Source organism: Callionymus lyra, chromosome 2 (assembly GCF_982586985.1).
Source record: "Callionymus lyra chromosome 2, fCalLyr1.hap1.1, whole genome shotgun sequence".
Taxonomy (NCBI): Eukaryota; Metazoa; Chordata; class Actinopteri; order Syngnathiformes; family Callionymidae; genus Callionymus; species Callionymus lyra.
Genome location: NC_141819.1, coordinates 22,315,796 through 22,332,560, shown reverse-complemented (window position 1 = coordinate 22,332,560; position 16,765 = coordinate 22,315,796). Strand labels below are relative to the sequence as shown.

The window sequence follows — 16,765 nt, the reverse complement described above, 5'->3', positions numbered from 1 at the left end:
GAACCAAGAGAGGGTTATTTGGTTATTCCCACTTCTTTCTCTACAAAATTAAGCAACTACTCAAAATCTTTACATGTCTCTGGTCATGCTGTCAAGAAACAAGACAGAATCCTTAAAATACAAAATATTTATTTGAAAATGTCCTTATAAGAGAAAATGAAAACAAAAACAAAAATCTAATCCAAATCAAAACCATACAAAGTTTGGTTGGTAGCAGACCGCACTAGCGCTAGGATCTAATGGAGAGTGGCCTGTTGGGGGAGAATCTTTTATCGGGGTCTCATGTCGCACCCTAAACACAGACGCAACACATGCCAATCAAAGAAAAGTGGCACTGTGGTGAAATGGCATCCAAAAGTATTGGGAGGGGACGGGGGTCCAGGTCGTGGCAACCGGCTCTTGACAAAATGACACACGTTTAATACATTTGTGATATACAGTGGCCTCGTTGGCTGCAAATCAAAACCAAGCGCTAGAGGGCGCTCTTGAACCCAAGGGAAGACGCCCCCTGTAATGAAAGTGTGGATCGTGTGCTTCTGAAAACATCCCAGGGCGTCCGTGAGCGACAGCAGCGGAGGGTGATGAGGTTGCAGTAGAGTCGTTGTAAGGCTTGTGAACCAAACTCGTCATAAACATTAATAATCTGTTTCCATATTTTATTGTAGTTGTACAATATTCCCTGATGGCCGAGGCTGGCCGCTGAGTGTAAATACATCATCCTGAAGAGAAAAATAAACCGAGGGCTTATCAAACTGTCCGTCCAGAGGTGAAGAGATGAAGGGGGTTGAGGGGGGGGTCCTGTTGGCTGCAGTTTTGTGGGACTTCTTTTTTTTTTTTTGCTCTCCCTTGTCCCTCTTCGTAAAATAGAACACACGCTGGTCAAACACACACAGTTCCTGCTTCGCTCGGACGTCTGGTCTGTAACAAGAGAACGTTACAATGAATCCACAGCAGCTCTTTGATAGAGTTTCTTACAAGCCTTCAGCACTATTGTTAAAACCTTTACATGTTTATTTGACAATACAGAGATTAGGGCAAACTAAAATACTTAAATACTAAAAACTCACCTATGTCAGCTTCTTGGCTTTGTTGTAAAGCGAGTCCACAACTTTGCTCATATTCTGAATGGTTTCCAAAGCTGCTCCATACGTTTTGTCCACAGGAGGCTCCTCGAATATGATGAGGACGCCCTCGCCCTGGTCCAGGATGCCTGCCACAGTCAACACACACGTAAACACACGTCTCCCAACACGTTCTCCGAGTCGAAGAAAAACACTTACCGTGAAACTTCTTGTCCAGAATCATCTGTGATAACTTCCTCTCAACTTCACCCTGAAGAGGTTTACAATTATTAGGAACTATTAGGAATTGAAGATGGAAAATAAGGATCGTTGTTGACATGAAACATACCTTTGACAGTTTGATTTGACTCGATATGTGATTCATCTGGAGGCAGGAAAAGGACATTTGTATTAAAATGTATTCAATTTAAACTGTGACATCACTGTTAAAGCACAACAATAATGTAAAAACAATTATTATAGTACATATGTCCCTGTAGACAGAGATTATACATGGACAGTAGACATTAAATGTGTTCTATTTGGAAAACTGTATAACAAAGGTGAAGAAATGCCTTGTGCACCTGTACTCTGGAGAAAGGTTCGATGACTCGGATCAGATTCTGTTCCAGCAGGTTGTCGTACAGCTTTGCCAGGTGAGTGTTGATGATGGGGTCGTCACTCAGTTCGGCCTTGTACTCCGTCAGCGCCTGAAACAACACGATCGCCTCTTAAAGTCCCGACTGCATCAGCACCTGAGCCAACACTGAACTCCTGTTACCTTCTCAAAGTCTGCCAGAGACCTGTTCTTGCTGGCCAGGGCCACACACTTCAGTGCATCCGTCTGTTTGGATGGAAGGAATCAGTCATTTATTCAAGCTAGGAAACACAAGTCTTGGCACTCATTCAGACATGAGAACACATACCTGGCGCCCGGTGTATCGTAAACCCAGTTTACCACTGATCAGTGACTGCACCTCCTCAGGCCTGGAAACAAAGTAACGGAAAGAAGGATGAGATCAAAGTTGATTGCGAGCTCACTGCGTCACACTTACAAGTTGAGAACAATCTTGCAGAGGAGCATGTATTTGAGGGCTGTGATGGCTCGGGGGTGGTCAATGGAGTCATATCCCTCGAAAGCCTCAAAGAAATAGGAATAAGCCGTCTTCCAGTCCTTCTCCTCTGCTGCGTGGATGATTCCTGAGAGAGAGAAGTGACATCGTTTAATAACGGAGACTCTACCAGGTATATCTTGCATCAACCATCTCTAACCTGACTGCATGTCCAGTGCTGCCTGGAGCTTGGGCGGGCAATAGATGGCGTTGGCGGTGGTCCTTGCTGACGTGAGGGCGGCTCTGGCTTTGGGCAGGTTACTGAGGGCGTGATACGTCTTACTCTCCAACAGTTGAACCTCTACCAGCAGAGCCTTGTCATCCATCTTCTTTAGTTCCAACAGCAGCTGTGATTCTGAAGAGAACGATACCTCATTGAACAGCTACAGAGAAATGTGAGTGAAAGAAGACTGCAACATCATCCGTTTTTAATCAAATGAATGCAGTACCGAAAACAACGTTAAATGTACATTTCAAAAGCACATAATGGCACTTAAACCAGAAAGCACTACTCTGTAATCGAGCAATATTCCCATTCTCAGTTTTTGCATTCAAAAGTTAACAATTGGATCCAGGAGTAATTTTTAATGAATTTCACTGCCAGGTAGTTTTGAAAAGTGAAGATACAAGTTCACAAAGTCCTTATCATCTACTGTACAATGATAACATTCAACATGTTTGCAGGAAGAATATTTCACATGACTCAATATACAGAAAAAACGTGTCCGATCTTATTAAATAAAAACCCAAACATTCAGAATTAAAAACACCACTTGCTTCATCTTAAATAACACGATTACAAGGACGTTTATATCACTGAAGTTTACTACAAACACCAGCAGGGGTCGCCATTAAACCTTGGTTTCAGTTTCAATTTAATCGAACGTAAATACATGACATAATTGAGCCAATAAGAATCATCCTGATGGTATTTTCTTTAACATAAATAACGAAACATGTACAAGTATAGGCAAATAAATACACAATGAACAAAAACACAGACTGAACTCACCAAGTGCCAAGGCCTCCTGGTATCGCTGGGTATCAAAATAGAGCGATATCAGTCGTGCCTAAAGTGAGGAAAGTGACAACATTTAGTAACAGTCAACAGAAGATTAATACAAGTATCAATCATGGCATATTAACCAGAAGTTATTTGTCTTACATTGGTTTAACAACCCAGTTAAATTTAGGTTCTTTAAGTTTTGTTTTTCTAATTGATTTCCTTTTTCACACAGAAGTGGAAGTCTATTAAAACTAAACTGTGTCACAAAGAGTAGATAAATGGATTAACTTTATTGATACATGGATGAAAAATGACAGTTGACATCAAGTTTACCTCTAGAGCTTGCCGTAGGAAGGTCCTCTTCTCAGTTTTTGCCCATTCAATACATTCCAAACACAGTTCAACTTCCTGTCCTGTTGCTGCCTCCATGTCCAGAAACAGGTCGAGAAGGGAGCGCACCAGTTTGGCTGCTTTGGCCTTGCTGATGGAAATCAGGAAAGGCCTCACAAACTTCAGCAAGCCTCCAAGCTCTGCAGATGGAGATACAGCACTTGTAACAAACATTGATGGAAGGCAGCAATTGAATATTGTGATCCACTCACCTGCAGCCTGTCCTGTTTTTGCAAGGAGCATCCCGAGCTCCAGGATGCTCTGCTCTTTGACCCTGACTGCCTCTTCATCGTCCTCTTGCACATCTCGTCGCACTAGTAGATCAGAATAGAAGGACATTAGAGTAGGGAAACTGGAATTGGGTTCATTAAAGGTCAGCTAATGTGTTTATTCAAGTGTCTCTTAAATAGATGTTGGACATTTATTGTACTCAGCATGTGTCTGTACAAAACTCTTCATTTAAATATTTATATCAGAACATGTGCTTAAGCCCCGCTCACTTAAAACATTGTTTTTCTAGAGATTAAATCTTGTTTTTCACAACCAAATTGGTCAAGCATTGAGGTTGTTCACCTCTAAGGGACTCATTGTATAAAAAAAACAGGGGCATGATTACAGCTGGTTGGAGTAGGAGTAAAGCTAAGATAATATATATTATACTTCATCTTGGAGAGGAAGACTTCCACATTTGAAACACGCAAGCAAGTCAGGAAAATTGGGTTTTGACATTATTTCCCTTTTAAATACATTGAGAGGTGGGCATAAAAAATAAAGAGATCTCTAAAGTAAAAACTCGAAACAGAACAACTTAAAAAAGGTCTGACCTCGACCAAGAAATGTAACAGAAAAAACACACAGTAACCACAGTTATGCGAGTACGTTGAAATTTAATAACCAATGGCTACTAAATACTTTGAATTAAATAGAGCAAATATTGAAGGTACTTACTTATTATTCTAGTGTGTATTGTTTGGTTACAATGTTGTTGCTTACAGCGATCTAGTATGCAAATCATACCGAAATACTAAATAAAACTGTATTATTGAAATACAGAAACTCTTAACACACATAAAGCAAAAGGAAATTACAAATTAAAGCACACAATAGTTAAGTAAATAAATCAGCGAATCTGTTTGTGTTAAAGTATTTGCTTCTTCCGAAACACTAACAATTGGGAACCAATCATTTAAAATATCATATTAATTTTTTTTAAAGTTTATTTGAAGAGATGTCATTGTGTTTTGTTTGTAAGCAAAGCGAAGGTAGCCCCAGACTGACAGCTAGCTACCTGGTGTGACAAGGCAATTTAAGGACATTGATGTTAACATAACCGTTTACAGGTGACAGTGGCTTTTTCTGATTTACTGACACAGAAAAGCAAAACAAAAACGTTTGACTTGTGTCTATTATTTGAGTAAAGAACGTGTAAACACGGCTACAATACACTATGTTCATGCATATGATACATCGGCTATTTAAAACATGCTAACTTAGTAGCCGCAGTAGTAAGAATACTAGCACCGTCACGTCCCGATAACGACGTATCGTTGGTATTACACCACAGGTTAAAAAACACTATTAGTTTAGTTAAATAATGTGTAATGTATTTTAAGACTCGTTTAAACACTCCGGCCTCAATATGCTAACATGCTACAGCTAGCGGTTCACAGCAGTGAGTCAGCACCGGCTCCTGCTTGCTAGCACCGGCTACCAGAGACTGTAACAACAATGAAATCGCACGACGCGACTCCGTGTGTGGCTATGAAACCATACAAACGGCACCTACCTATTGAATGAAGGATATCGATGGAGGCGTTACGGTCCGTGCTGATGAGAGACTGGGCTCTCTGGAACTCAACCACCGCTGCGGCCGCCATGATACCGTTTCAAACGCTGCCTGAATGAAAACTACGTGCGAGGAAGTACGTTGGTTCACGTTGATGACGTCATTGACCCTGTCCGACCTGCTTGTGGGAATTGTAGTCCATTCTGTAAAGCTTCGCCAAGGATTCCCTCAACCCCGTATTTACCACAGAGGGCGCACAAGCGACCAATATTTGTATATGTCGTGTCAGGAAATTCATATAAATGCCCTGCTTATTCTGTGTGTTGCATTATTTCATTCTTTTAGGCTGTACTGCCACCAAAAAAAGGTGTTGGAAATGACACTGGAAATGATTCTGATTCTGATAATAAACATTGTTTACCCTACAGCACACATTAAGTAGGACACAATCAATATAACACTCTATTGATTTATCGACTTGATTAAATAATTTTATCTAATTTTGGTTCTGGATACACGCAACATCTACAGTGTTTGTCATCTCAATAATGCTGCTTATACATACCAAGGTCTGCATATTACTAATTATTCAGGAAAACAATATCCTATTATTATTATTTTTTACCGTGATTTGCTCATAAATAAAAACATTTATGTGAAGGAAGTTAAAGATGTGCTTAATATTGATACCAAACTGTGCAATTTATCCAATGACAAAGTAAACAATAATGTTAGAACCGAAAGAATAAGAACCGAAATTTAAACCAACAACAACAACAACAACAACAAAAGGGATCGTATTTCAATGTACACATAAATAATACAAAGTGGCTTTACACTCGCCAATTATTTTATATTCGTTTTATTTTTGAGACAAGGGCATGCTTATAGGTCGAACAGAGAATATGTAACATACATGAATCGAATTGTATGTTTTATGTTGTAGTCATATTCAAAGGCACGTGTATGACTTATGAATATAAGAGTACACTACGCGTTTAAAAAAAATAAATGTTGGTTCTTAGCCAATAAAACGTTCTCTAAAAATGTAAAATTCCAAACGACCATCTCAACACAAGTGATGAAAACGCTGCGCACGCATGTGCTGTTGACATGATGCTCTTATAGGAGTTCATTGGGTTTGCTGTAGGTGGAGTCGTTTTCCCAGAACCAAGAGCGCGGCGCACGACCACCGCCTTTGCGTCAACACCCCTCCTCCTCCTCCTCCTCCCCCGGTCTTCATCCTCCTCCTCCTCCTCCTCCATTCAGTGACACAACATCAGCCTCTCAGCATCCGCATCTCACGGAGTCGCAGCATCCTCATCTCCGCATCCATTCCACTACTGTCCTCCTTCGAGTCTCCCCCTTGGTTTTTGTTTTTCCTTTTTTTTTATGAGCAGGATTATCGATGCTGCGAGATGATTTTGTGCTTTTATCGCGATTTGTAAGGAGACGGAAGCCTCATCTTTAAGCCACATCTCCCCTGGTAAGTTACATTTAGAGCGTTTTTTTTACTCTCTACTGCTTCAATGACACACGGTCGGAGTAATATTTTTTAAAAGCGACTGGAATATGTCGCGGGATCATTCCTGAGGCTGTTGGTATTTCATCGGGTTTTTTAATCCAACGCCTTTTTTTCCTGCCCGAGTCCTCGCTTCGACTCTCGCTCCAGCACCATGGAGAGCAACATCCCTTGAACGCATCACGGCAGCTTCTATCAACGGAGCTTCAACGCGTCACGATCGAAAAAAACAACATGGATTTCGATGATTTATAGACAAGTTAAGCGGTTAAATACATCCACTTTTAAACGGCGCGATGTGGCCTCGTTTTCTCGACACTGCACGACCTTCACCTGAAATCCTGGTGTTTACGTTTTTTCCTCGTCGTCCATTTTAGTTCGACGGTGGCGAACCGAAGACTGATTCAAGACCTATTTATATTTTCATTTTATATTCCTTAACGAATTCACTGCCCACACAGTGGAATTATTTCCTTCTTTTTTTTTAAATAGCTAAAAAAAATGTATTTTGATTGAGGATTGAGTGAAAAATATATTTTCAAATTCTTGTTTTTGGTGTTTAAAGCGACAAACAATGACCTCCATCAGTGATTGAATCAGCCGCGTCGGTCTGATCCATTCCAGCACTTACTGTGTTATCGATGGTGCTAATGAGGCCGAGCTACAAAAGCTACTTAACACACAGAAACCCGTGGCGGACCAATGATTATCTCTTGAAACTGCACTGATAAGATGATGATCCATTTGCATTTTGTTGTGATTATTCCTGAATCATCTTGAATCCTGTTATTGATTCCTTTTTTTGTGTGTGTGTGTGTGTGTGCTTCCAGCGGCGACCATCTGGACGGTGAATCTCAACACAAGGTCTAGTCGAGGTTATCCCTCCGGAGAGCTGTTTTACAGGAACGTCTCCTCCACTTTAGATGCCCACAGGCAGACTCTAGCCAAGGCTTCAGGACCCTCAGGATCTCCTCTGGCTGACGTTCTTCCGATCCAGAAGAGGCTCCTCAAACAGTCACCATGGGAACCGTGCTGTCGCTGTCGCCAAGCTACCGAAAGGCGGCCCTGTTTGAGGACGGCCCCGCCACAGTGGGCCACTACACCGCCGTCCAGAACAGCAAGAACGCCAAAGACAAGAACCTCAAGCGCCACTCGCTCATCAACGTGCTGCCGTGGAAGCGGATCGTGGCGGTGTCGGCCAAGAAGAAAGGCTCCAAGAAGGTGCAGCCCAACAGCACCTACCAGAACAACGTGACCATCCTGAACAATGAGAACCTGAAGAAGTCGCAGTCATGCGCCAACCTGTCCACGTTCGCTCAGGACCAGAGCACCCCGGCGCTCACCAAGAGCAGCAACAACAACTCGTCGTCCATCAAGAAGGCTCCTCTGGCCAACTCGAACGTGGCCACCGGGACCCCCAAGAGGGTGATCGTGCAGGCGTCCACCAGCGAGCTGCTGCGCTGCCTCGGGGAGTTCCTGTGCCGACGCTGCTACAGGCTCAAACATCTGTCGCCCACCGACCCGGTGCTGTGGCTGCGCAGTGTGGACCGCTCTCTGCTGCTCCAGGGCTGGCAGGACCAGGGCTTCATCACCCCGGCCAACGTGGTCTTCGTCTACATGCTGTGTCGCGACGTGGTCTCCTCCGAGGTGGCCACGGAGCACGAGCTGCAGGCGGTGCTGCTCACCTGCCTCTACCTGTCCTACTCCTACATGGGCAACGAGATCTCCTACCCTCTCAAGCCCTTTCTGGTGGAGAGCTCCAAGGAGACCTTCTGGGACCGCTGCCTGTCCATCATCAACCTGATGAGCGGCAAGATGCTCCAGATCAACTCCGACCCGCACTACTTCACTCAGGTGTTCGCCGACCTGAAGAACGAGAGCCAGAAGGAGGAGGAGAGGAACCGCCTGCTCATCGGCCTGGACCGGTGAGGGCGAGGCGGTGATGGGAGGCGAGGGCGAACTCCAGTCTGGCATTTTGTCTAGATATCATCCGACCAGAGGAGCCAAGTATTAAACAACCAACAGTTAAATCACACCTTTTTGATCAGATTTAGTTTAATCTTTAGTTCCCTAAAGAGGTTTCCGATAGTCCGAACCCTGTTTAACGATAGTCTTTGTCCCCCAGTAGAATGACCTGAAGCCGACGCAGACAATCCGTTGAGATGTTTGACTATTTTTTGGCACTGGTTTCGTCCTCCCAAGTCGTCCTTAAGGGCACTTTGAGATCCAAAGTATATTGTGAAGACTCGAGAGTCGCCCGCCAACACTATTTTTGAGCGATTTCTAACCGTCGATACCAAATTCTGTGTTGTTGAGTGAGCTTTTGAAGGGATTTCTGAGAATGAAAGCAAAAAAAAAATGCCAGACTCGGGTGAATCCTTCGCTCACACAAACATGTATATTAAAGGAAAAAAAAAAAAAGGAAAGTCACACTAGCAAAGGGAGCATCAACAACCATGAATGTGGACAGAAGTGAGACCGCTCCGGCCGACTCTGTGACTGTTCGACCATGAGATGTGTACCGCCCCCTACAGGAGGGCAACTGTCTGACCGACGTGGATGAAATGACATCCCGCGTCCCCCAAATGTTTCCGTCAAACCTTTTTTGGAATTTGAACTCTTACTAGTAAGAAGCGAATCTTCGAGCTTCGACGCTGGATCAGTTCTTCGGGTCGGACGACAACTCTCTTCGTTTCCCATCCAGAAAAAAACAAACAAACAAAAAAAAAACTTGATGGATGTTTTACACCTATGGATGCTTATTTATTCATTATTTTCTGGACGTTTTCTTTCTTTGAAAAGAAATGTTTTTTGCACGTGTGCCATGCAACTTTGTTTTTTTGTTTTTTTTTCCAGACAGGCAGCAACAATTGATTTGTCTTCATTCGTAGTCCAACTGCATCTGCGTTAGAGAATGCTGTGAAAAAAAAAAGCGACATTAGTTTATTTAGCTCTGCTTGCTAAAATAGGCTACTTGTTTACCAGGGAAATCTTTTTCTACTATTTGTTGATACGCAGGACTTATTTATTGTTCATAACTCAGCATAGAAAATGTTTTAAGAGTGCCATATCTTTTAGGGGGGAATTCCCACACGAGTACAGGTGGATTGTCTTTGGATGGAACTTCTTGTTTATCGCCATTATTTATTGTTGGGACACTTTTGTCGGATCTTTGGTGGGAATGAAGATTCTGGTTTGTGCAATTGAATGTTACAGGGATTAGATTTTCTCGACTTAAAAAAAACAAAAAAAAACCTTTCGAGGCCAAGGCATTATCTGACCGACACCAAAGCCAAATCAAAGTACATGGCCTGACACTTGAAGAATCCGAGGCCAACTTGCTTCACCACATATCAGACAAGAAAACAGACACTAAGAGAGGCCAACTGTTGGTTTTGTGGTTTTAATGGCGGTTATTAAGCAGCGTGGACATCAGTGGAGCTCATGTTGAGAACCAAGAGAAGTTGTCTCTCTTATGATGGCACCATTGTTACCATCATGTGTGCTTCAGCCCAAACCTATGCTAACAAGAACGTTGGCGCGTCTTTAAGCTAAAGATGACGAGCAAGACTCTGCACTGATCTAGAAACATGTTTGAACTCCACCAAGGGAAGGTTAAGCTTCTTCTACATGGAACAAAATGGCTTCAAACTGCATTCTAAATGATTTTAAAGCGTTTTTCAGACAACTGCAGTGACCCGCAGCTGCTTCTTACAGAATTAATATTGATCAAATTTTCCACATAAGCCCTGAATAATTGAAATGTGCCATTTTGAGAAGAAAAAAAAATTGGAAATGTTAAGAAACAAAGCGATATTTTCTTGTCGTTTTTGTGTGTGTTGTACTTTGTAGATAGAAAAAGAACAAACAGAGAGAATGCGTGTGTGAGTGAGTGAGTGTGTGTGAGAGGCAGCATTTGTACAGTAGAATGTGTGACACATTGTTTTACTATTATTAAAACAGTAAAAGGCTCAAACACATGGAACCTCGACTCACCTCGGTGTGTGTGTGAGGAATATTGTTCAATTCAATTGCTTTTTCTTTTTTTTTCTTTTTTTAGAAAAAGCCAGGAAAAAAAGTGTTGCTGTAATTAAAACATTCTCAGTTAGTTTCTGCTTATTTAATTTATTTTTGTACTGTGATGGGAAATAAACTCCAATGACCATGGAACAACAGACGCTTGTGATGTGCTGTTTACTGGTTTCATAGAAGATGCTGGTTGGTGGTTCAATATCTGTTGAAAACAAAAAAAACAAAAGTGTAAAGAGCTCTAATCTAATCTAGTGGGCTCTGAAAATAGGACACTGTTTCATGAAGCTTCATCAGACCTTGACTACTATTAATATCGATGACAACTAATTGTTGCCAGGTTGGACAGTCCAACTAGATCCTTCACATCAGGTAGGAACACTTCAAAAACTTAAAAATAAAAAACAAGTTTAATTTAAGTAGATAAACAGTTTTGTAAAGCACTACATTTATTTCTTTGTTTAAGGAAAACTATCTACCTCATCCTAATATGTTTTTTTAAAATAATTACAAGATGATTTTGACAAGTAGTTTCTAAAGACTGAAGATTTGTTAGCTTAATTTAAGAGAATGGTGTTCTTAATATTACTTTCTTTTATTATATACGGTTTGAGTTGATTGATAATTTCTCATCTTGTCAGGAAATCTTTTTTAATGACCAGAGGTAATAAAAAAATGCATTATATTTTATGCTTTTCAAAGCACTCAATGTAACTTTACAGGAAAAAAATAATTTTAAGACAAGTCAAGATAATATATCCTCATGCATTGAAACATAATTTCACAAATAATATATATTTTTTCAAATGTAATTTTGTCATATATGTGGAGGAGAGACTATACTCATTCTTTTGTCAACCGTTATATTGTAGTTTCAGACAAACATGGCTGTTGTTTGCTCCGAGTCTCACAAAAGGTTACACAATATGAGAGTGTGTAACCTTCTTACAGCTGCTGAGAGGATCTGGAGGCGTGAAGATCCATCTGCCGTCATCAATTTTTAGCGAGGCTGTGAAAGGGTGGACCACGACGCTTCCAGGTTTTCTCCTCCTCTACATCACTTCCTCCGCACAGTCGCTTCACCTCGTCTCCAGAACGCCTACTCTTGAAATGGACGCCGACACCTCCAGGGATGCAGTGATGAGAGCGTCACGTGGGACAATTTGGCGACCAGCTGCTGAATTCTGGGAAAAAGATTGATGCCAATTATGTATCATTAGGGGTTCCTGCCCTCTGGACGTCCTTGAAGAAGATGGTTCCTCCAGCTGTGAGACTCAAAGTGGAACTCGCCCATAATATTGTCAATAGTAAATGTTTGTCTTAATATAATAGAGGGACGATTAACTTGAAGCTTAAATCCAGGATTGATGCCGCTGGACCAGTTGATTACTGAGTCTTAGTGACTCCTTATCTAAGCAGCAGTTCAGCCCAAGTTCCACCGAGTCAACGACGACAGGCGAGTCATCCACCGTCCCTGCATCCGTCATGGATTATAAACCCCTGTGGTGGAGGAGGCTGCTGCAGGCTGACACAGTGGCAGTGGGAAGCTGCGTCGTCATGGCGACCGCAGGGGTTTTTCATCCATCTGTATCTCTCTCCGTCAGTGATGGGGGGGGGGGGGGGGGCAGCTGTTAGTGGGTGGATTAATGTGGAGCTTTACCCCACTATTACAGCATTATACAACTCTTGTCCTCAGGACCCCCGGAGTCAACTCGGAACCGGCGGTTCAAGCTGGTCATGTAAGAGGACGTTGACTTGAGTGACTGAGAGATAAAATGTAAGACAAGATGATGATGAATGAATGTGTTTTTAAGAAAAAGTTTGACATGAAGTGCGGCGTTGACCTTGTATTTACTAGTTTAAACGTTTGAGTTAACATATGTGATTTTGGACATAAACAGTGGATTCAAGGTCAACCTAGTCCTTCTGGGAAGAGGCTGTACAGCATCCGGAGCTGGATCCCCAGACTAAGGAACATCTTCTTGTCCTGCTCTGTAAGCACATTATTTATTGATACCTGGAGACTCGAAGCGGAACAAGCTCGCCTAGTGTCAAAGATAAAATTGTCATTAATAAATGTATGTCTTATCATAATAGAGGCGATTAACTTGAAGCGTAAATCCAGGACTGAAGCCACTGGACCAGTTTATAACAGAAGGACACGTGTCCAAGTCTCACAGAGTCATAGACAAATAATACACACAGATTATAAATAAAAAGTAAAACAACAAATGATGCCAACTTTGTCTACAGAAGCAAATATATTTATTAATAAAACGGATTAATAAAACATCCAAAACTGCAGAAAACATGAAATCATATTGCAGGTGTTTACATTAAAAATCTTTCTGGCGATGTGTTACAAAAATAAGGCACTTATTCAACAAGTGATGCTTGTTTCTACATAATTTGCAAAAAAGCAAGAAATAAATTATCAAAACACAAATGACTTTAGCTGAACATATTGAGGGACAAAACAACAATGATGGTGTGACATCAATGGCACGGATCAATGAGCCTCACTTTTGGTCTGGATTCATAAACGTGTTTATGTTTGGCTAAAGCTTGACACCATAAATATATCACTGTTGATTGGTTCTGCATCCACGTTACGGAATCCTCATCGAGCATTCAAACAGATAAACAGTTATGCATTATTATTATTATTATTATTCAGTTGAAAACACAAAATAACTTCAATATTCTCAGACTTGCAATAATACATCAATAACCCTTTTTTTAAACCGTTTTCTCTAATTTATACTTCATTTTTATCAATTCAATTTTGCATAAATGTATAAATAAAGACCTATTTTCCTTTTCTGTCATACACAAAATTCCTACATACTATTGTTTTAAAAAATAAATCAAAATCCATATTATATAAATTTACTCAATTCTTCATCTTGTTATTCCATACAAATGGATTTTCCCTTTTATTCTTCAAATATATTTAAAGTTGTCTCACTGAATGTTGTTGATATCAACACAACTGTCGTTTGTTTGACATGTACACTATTCCACCAACAGATCATCAAACGTGTTTAAATTAACTCTATCAATATTGACATCAGTCCCACAGACACTATTCATCTCCACAGCACAGCTGAAGAAATCCCAGGAGGCTTCACTCCGGCCTGCAGGGCGGAACAATTGGACGGCGGAAAAAAAATGATGGGAGGGCGAGAAGGGAAAGTTGGACACAGTTAGGGGAAGACAAAAAAAAAAGAAACAAAAATGGAGGAGACTACAGGGAGGAGATGAGGCAGAGCGAGACGTTTGCTCACCAACCCCCTTCGTGTTCTGGCGAAGCGCTGAAGTGAGAAGTGACATGGTCTCCATCCTAATGACGAGAGCTGCTGGGAGATTACAAGTCTGGAGGACACACACTCTCCGGCAGCTACGATGGCTTCGGCGCACCTTCGGAGGACGGAGACACTTTACAACCTAATTAAGACAAACGCGCCGTCAGGAAACACAATTAGGAGACTTCAGCGCGACGCGGCGGCTAACGACTTCCTGCTGAAGTCGACCGCATCGCCTCTGCCTCGGCTAATGGTCTGAACACCCGCCATGATGTGAGGAACCGAGTCGCCATTTCAGCGTGACTCATGTTTCAGAGGCGAACATAAGATTCTACGTGAAGATTGATCAGCTAAAGCCTCACGTCTGAGCTTCATAAACACCAGGTGAAGTTAATACTGATCCAAAGGTTATTTTCATTGACATGTGGACGTCTGGAAACAAATCGTTGGCCCCTTAAGTTAAGTGTTCCACACCCTAAATATAAGGTAGAATGAAATGACTTTAGAGTCAAGGATCAGAGAACAAATGGCCAAAGTTGAAGCAGTTCAGTCAAACAAATATCGCCGTAGAACACTTAGTTGTTGGTAACGCCATCTATGAGGTTGTAGGACTCATCAGCCACTGAATGGTACTTTACTATAGGTACTGACCACTGCATGAACGCAGTGTGAGAAGCTCCTGACATTCAAACAAGATATTAAGTTCAAGAAAAGTAAACTGATTTGTTTTCCGTATTATAAAGTTCTCCAGATCATTTGGCGAGGAACAGACACACAGTCTCACACACACACTCGTTCAGCCGGTCCTGAGAGTGTTTGTCAAGTGTCGGCGGATCCACGTCGGCTTAAGTCCGTTATAAGTCATTAGACTATTCATCCGGCACAAATGAAAGTCGGTTAGCGGCTGTAGTTCACATGGGATTACACAGCTCTGGTCAATGACACCTCGTTGCCTAGCAACAGCATCAGGGCCTCTTTTAACGTTCTTGTTAAAGCTGGAATAAGTTGCTTTTATTGATTGACGTGTGGATGTGGAAGATGAATTAATTAAGATGAAAACTGAGATTTATACATCATTTTGCTATTTCCACATTGACTGTTTAGAATATCATTGTTATATTGAGGTAAAATAAAGAGGAAAGAACATTAAAAATAAATGTTTTTTGCCTTTACAGGTTAAGATAAGAATGAGAAACATGTTTGTATTGTTGTCTTAAAGTCATGTTCAGATGGTTCGTGTTGTGTCACCATATTGTGTCTATCACAGGTGTGTTCAGATTTGTTTTCATCAAAGTGGATGAAAGTGTTCGGATCAAGGCTCTAAAGAAGGCCGTATGTGTGTGTGTGCTGAGAGCCCTGGGTAGCAAAGGAAGTCTTTCAACTTGATGTATGGCTTCATACAAACATCTTTAAAAACACAACTATCTTCTTAAATGATAGATTTTTGTGTCACACGAGGATTCATGCGTGAAACACCGGCATGGCATAGAACAAACAAACAATTGTATTCCATCAGGGCTGTCAATCACCTATAAATATTTAGTCCCTCATTTTTAGGAATTTGACTTAGTACTTAACACACAACATCAGTGGTCTTGACAAGGTTGTGCGTCCTGAGACATATTGCACTGGACGAACCCTCGCTGGATTACCCGCTCGAGCAATAATCTCAACCCAGATGAAGAGAGTTGGCAGCGACGTAGCAGCTTGGAAAACATCAAAGTCAACCGCCGTCCCGACTCCGCCGCCGCTGATCTAATTCCCGGGCACGGCCAGGATGTAACCGGATCTGCTCTTTGTGAAGTCCGGCTGCGGCTGGTTGATCTTGGGCTCCACGATGACGGTGCACTTCCTGCCGTTCATGCTGCACTGGATGGGACTGGTGACGTTGACCTGCAGCTTCCTCTTCTCGCTGCGGGGAGAGAGAGACGGAGATGACATTAACTTTACATTAAATCATCGTCGCGTCACACGTTTATGATGATCCGCCGTAGCAGAAGGGATGCGAGTGCGATGCCGCAGAGGCGATAAATCACGTCGCTAAAGTGGAATCATTCCATTTTATTCACGGCCTCATTCGGAACATTAGCCACCGTCAGTTCACATTTCTCAAACATCAACCATTATATTAGCACAATTATTTACCATAGAGATGTCTGTCAACTATTCTTGTATTCTCAGTGATTCCCGGCAGTATCTGAATCACCGACCATTAAAAAAGACCAACTATTTATATCGTTCAGGTCAATACAGTAGGTTTTAAAAGCCACAGACCGGGTCAATACTTTGTTTTAACAGTGGGTCAATGGAGTGTAGGACTTAAAAGAAAAAAAAAAAAGGGGTCAGACAGTGGTCAGCGTCAGCGCCCAGCACGACCCTGTACTCAAAAAATGCTTTTCAAAGGTCAAATACCAGAAGCACGATTGGTATCTAAAGAAAACAAGCAACACAATTACATCGTTTGCCTACAAAAGTCATATAAAAACGTTATTTATGGCAACATATTTTCTTTAATTTTGTGTTGATTTGAATATCTGGTACAATTAAAGGTATA

The 16,765-nt window shown here is 41.7% G+C and overlaps 3 protein-coding genes across 3 annotated transcripts in view; 1 reads left to right on the top strand and 2 right to left on the bottom strand.

Annotated features, from left to right (window-relative positions):
- Window positions 1-642: 642 nt before the first annotated feature.
- Window positions 643-5,465, bottom strand: psmd11b (proteasome 26S subunit, non-ATPase 11b). The gene is made up of 13 exons (XM_087784128.1): window positions 5,356-5,465; window positions 3,782-3,883; window positions 3,513-3,709; window positions 3,186-3,243; window positions 2,334-2,528; window positions 2,117-2,261; window positions 1,988-2,048; window positions 1,843-1,905; window positions 1,646-1,771; window positions 1,411-1,446; window positions 1,281-1,332; window positions 1,068-1,210; window positions 643-918 (listed from the first exon to the last, which is right to left on the bottom strand). Exons 1-12 carry the CDS (start codon window positions 5,444-5,446, stop codon window positions 1,068-1,070), a joined length of 1,269 nt encoding a protein of 422 aa, XP_087640254.1. The 5' UTR covers window positions 5,447-5,465; the 3' UTR covers window positions 643-918.
- A 1,149-nt stretch (window positions 5,466-6,614) lies between these two features.
- cdk5r1b (cyclin dependent kinase 5, regulatory subunit 1b (p35)) lies at window positions 6,615-11,052 on the top strand. The gene is made up of 2 exons (XM_087784127.1): window positions 6,615-6,841; window positions 7,708-11,052. The coding sequence occupies exon 2, from the start codon at window positions 7,898-7,900 to the stop codon at window positions 8,804-8,806; it is 909 nt and encodes a 302-aa protein (XP_087640253.1). The 5' UTR covers window positions 6,615-6,841; window positions 7,708-7,897; the 3' UTR covers window positions 8,807-11,052.
- Window positions 11,053-13,148: 2,096 nt separating this feature from the next.
- Window positions 13,149-16,765, bottom strand: part of myo1d (myosin 1D) — a 51,644-nt gene continuing 48,027 nt past the window's right edge. The window contains exon 22 of the mRNA XM_087784122.1: window positions 13,149-16,123. Within this exon, the coding sequence (XP_087640248.1) occupies window positions 15,967-16,123 (157 nt within the window). The 3' untranslated portion in view covers window positions 13,149-15,966. The remainder of the gene's footprint in view (window positions 16,124-16,765) is intronic.